The sequence below is a fragment of the Besnoitia besnoiti genome (genome assembly GCF_002563875.1).
Source record: "Besnoitia besnoiti strain Bb-Ger1 chromosome Unknown contig00138, whole genome shotgun sequence".
Lineage (NCBI taxonomy): Eukaryota > Apicomplexa > Conoidasida > Eucoccidiorida > Sarcocystidae > Besnoitia > Besnoitia besnoiti.
This window is the reverse complement of record NW_021704022.1, coordinates 4400-8613: the sequence shown is the minus strand read 5'-3', so window position 1 is coordinate 8613 and position 4214 is coordinate 4400. Positions and strand designations below refer to the sequence as shown.

At 36.5% G+C, this 4214-nt stretch overlaps 1 protein-coding gene across 1 annotated transcript; it reads left to right on the top strand.

Annotated features, from left to right (window-relative positions):
- Nucleotides 1-517: 517 nt before the first annotated feature.
- Nucleotides 518-845, top strand: BESB_024770 (putative apocytochrome b; the record flags this gene model as incomplete). Its single annotated transcript, XM_029361165.1, has 2 exons — nt 518-556; nt 621-845. The coding sequence occupies 2 exons, from the start codon at nt 518-520 to the stop codon at nt 843-845; spliced, it is 264 nt and encodes an 87-aa protein (XP_029214720.1).
- Nucleotides 846-4214: the final 3369 nt, after the last annotated feature.

The following is a 4214-nucleotide window of genomic DNA, read 5'->3' as shown; positions in this document are numbered from 1 at the left end:
AAGTTCTCTTGTGCTTTTCATGACCATCATGTTAAGTGCATTAAGTATAGTGGTATCCAGCGTATATTTGAAAAACCAACATTTGTATACAAGCTGTACGAATATCATGACATTCACTTTGGTAGTCGCCTTCTTAATGTTAGTCTGTACGGAATACTTAGGACTATCTCTTTATATTAATGATAATGCATTTGGTAATGGACTTTTCATCTTAACTGGTATACATTTTAGCCATGTTATTGTTGGAGCTATCCTTGTATTCTTCACTCAAAGTATCTATAGTTCTTTAGTTACTTACATGCCTACAAGCTCTATAATGCTAAGCAAATCTAAAGGTATGTTATGCAAGATCTTTACAGAACCATTCACTATTTTATATCTACACTTTTAGAAACCATGTGGATATTAATCCACATTACATTCTATCTCTAAATCATATAACGGTCGTAAGGTACGCCGGGGATAACAGGTCAGATAATATTGGGAGTTCTAATCCTCGGATTGTATCAGCACCTCCATGTCGGCTCATTACTCCCTTGTTATTGAACAAGATTCAGTTAGGAACGCTAGTTCACCGTCAGATGTAATACGTGAGCTGGGTTAAGAACGTCTGGAGACAGTTTGTTCCCTATCTACCATATTATCTAATTGGTTTAATTTTCTTACAAACGGCTTTTGGTTTGATTGAATTATCGCACCCAGATAACTCCATACCAGTGAACCGGTTTGTAACTCCGCTTCATATCGTACCTGAATGGTACTTTTTAGCATATTATGCGGTGTTAAAAGTAATCCCATCCAAAACCGGTGGTTTGTTAGTATTTATGTTATCAACATGTCAATGAAATATCAACAACGATGAAACTTATTTGGTTAACATAACAACATAGAAGGTAAAGCTGGATTACGTTCAAACTTTACACTGGATACGTTTCAATGTTAACTTACTAAATACCATGGGAGCGAAGAGAATCTAATATGTAACTCCGTTCATGGAAATCAAAAGAGCTTTCACTGATTGTATTTATGAAACGTGATTAGTTCACCTAGCCAACACGATCCGGTTGTTTGGGAATAATATCCCTATTTAAGGGATTGATATGTGCTACAATAACACAGTCGGTACGAAGTCGAAACAAGGTAGTTGATGGTGAACCAGTGGCTGAACAAACCTTTTTATTGATTATGCTGACTTTAGTCCGGAAACTACAGTTCTGCTTAAACTGAGGAGTCAAGTAGTACAAACCGTACAAGGATTAATTATGTCCATCTGATGCATCTAAGTTGAGACTATCGGTTATATATTTTAGACGCTAACTTCCCGGCTAAACTTTGACTTATTAAACCAGCCCTGGGATCATAAAAGTACTATGTATGGTAGATTGAGCGTGAACATGGATGTCACCATGGTTATAGTTACGGTACATATATAAAATCTACAGTAACATTGAGATTTGTTACGTGACGAGCGGTGTGTTTAAGACTAGTTTACATGCACTCATTTTAATATGTAGTTATTTAACGAAGTTCTATTGTGCTAGCATGGTTTCGAGAACACACCAAATTACCATGAGTCTATTCCGGGCACACCTCATCTTTTATCGGTGTGCTCTACATCTAAATTCATCTTATAACTTTGGTTTCTTAGTTGCAATTACCTTTGTACTCCAAATAATTACAGGTAATCACTTTAGCGTTCCGATATACTTCTGAAGCATCTTGTGCATTTGCTAGTGTTCAACATCTAGTTAGAGAGGTAGCAGCAGGATGGGAATTTAGGATGTTGCATGCAACAACTGCTTCTTTCGTCTTCTTGTGTATCTTAATACACCATGTCTCGAGGTATGTATAACTCCAGCTATAGTTATTAAACTACTGCTTGGATGTCTGGTTTAGTTTTATATCTACTTACTATAGCCACTGCTTTCCTCGGTTATGTACTACCATGGGGACAGATGAGTTTCTGGGGTACTACAGTCATTACTAATCATCCTTTCTCCAATACCATATTTAGTACCTTGGTTACTCGGTGGATACTAATGTACTGATGTAACATTAAAACGATTCTTTGTATTGCACTTTATATTAACCTTTTGTAGGTTGCATTCTAATTGTATTACACATCTTCTATTTACATTTAAATGTTCTAGTAACCCTGCAGGTATTGATTCCGCACTTAAAGTAAGCCTTCTATCCTCATATGTTAATGACCGATGCTAAATGTCTATCTCCATTAACATCACGCTTGTGAAATTATCGCACCCAGATAACTCCATACCAGTGAACCGGTTTGTAACTCCGCTTCATATCGTACCTGAATGGTACTTTTTAGCATATTATGCGGTGTTAAAGTAATCCATCCAAACCGGTGGTTTGTTAGTATTTATGTCCTCTCTCATTAACTTAGCTCTTTTATCTGAAATCGAGCTTTGAATACTCGAATGTTGATACGACAACATTTTATGACTCGAAATTAGTCAGTGGATGGGTAATTATTTGGGTATAAACAGTATGATCTTCTTGATTATTATTGGTAGTGCTATTCCACAAGCGACTTATATCTTATATGGTAGATTAGCTACTATCGTATATCTTACTACCGGATTGGTTCTATGCTTATACTAAATCAATAGTTATAATGACTACAGCTTCCAAGCAAACATGATTACCGTGATATTGAAATCCAACACTTTTAGCTGTCTTAAGCAGTCCAGTGGGGTGGTGGTGTACTGCAATCATAAAGAACTTGGTTGTCTGTATCTCATAACCGGAGTCATCTTCAGTATTCTAGGAACTATAATGTCTTTGTTTATTCGATTTGAGTTATACAGTTCTGGATCGCGGATCATTTGTACAGAGACGATAGCTACTTATAATGTGATAATAACGATACATGGCCTAGCTATGATCTTTATGTTCTTAATGCCTGCTTTGTACGGAGGATATGGTAACTTCTTTTGTACCAATATATATTGGTGGTTCGGAAGTCGTTTTCCCAAGAACTAACGCGATCTCCTATTTTCTAGTACCATTAGGTTCTGTGTTGTTAACTCAAAGTATTTGTTCCGAGTTTGGTAGTGGTCTTGGTTGGACAATGTATCCTCCACTAAGTACTAGCTTGATGGTGTTAAATCCAGAGGCAACTGATTGGATTATCGGAGGTCTTGCAGTACTAGGAATTAGTAGTATTTTAAGTTCTATTAACTTCCTTGGTACTTGCGTCTTCATGGGTTCTAATGCTGGTGCTAAGAACTATATTCTATATATCTGGGCTATCATATTTACTGCCCTTATGTTAGTCTTCACTCTACCTATTCTTACTGGTGGATTAGTTATGATCCTTCTTGATCTACACGTAAACACTGAATTTTATGATTCTATGTATTCTGGTGATAGTGTACTTTATCAACATCTATTCTGGTTCTTCGGACATCCAGAGGTATACATTCTAATTTTACCTGCTTTTGGTGTAGTCTCGCAGACATTATCTATGTATGCTGCTAGATCTGTCTTCGGTGGACAATCTATGATCTTAGCTATGGGTTGTATTTCTATTCTAGGTTCCTTAGTATGGGCACATCATATGATGACAGTCGGTCTAGAGGTAGATACCAGAGCTTATTTCTCTGCTATGACTATTATGATTGCAATTCCTACCGGTACTAAGATTTTCAACTGGTTAGGTACCTATATGGCTAGCCATACAACTACAAGAACTGTAGATCTATGGGCTGCTCTTAGTTTTATCCTATTGTTTACTCTAGGTGGTACTACAGGTGTAGTTATGGGTAACGCTGGTATGGATATTGCCCTACATGATACATACTATATTGTAGCTCATTTCCATTTCGTATTATCTCTTGGTGCAGTACTAGCTACTATATGTGGCTTTATCTTCTATAGCAGAGATATGTTCGGAGATACTGTAAATCTATTCCATGTAAATACCGGTGCTTCTCCATATTTAAGCATCTGGTTTGTAGTCTTCTTAGGTAGTATCTTATTAATTTTCATCCCTATGCATATACTTGGTTTCAACGTTATGCCAAGAAGGATACCAGATTACCCTGATTATCTTTGTTATATTAATACATGGTGTTCAATTGGTTCTATATCCACAATAGTTATCATCTTAACTATGCTCTGCATTAAGTATAGTGGTATCCAGCGTATATTTGAAAAACCAACATTTGTATACAAGCTGTACGAATATC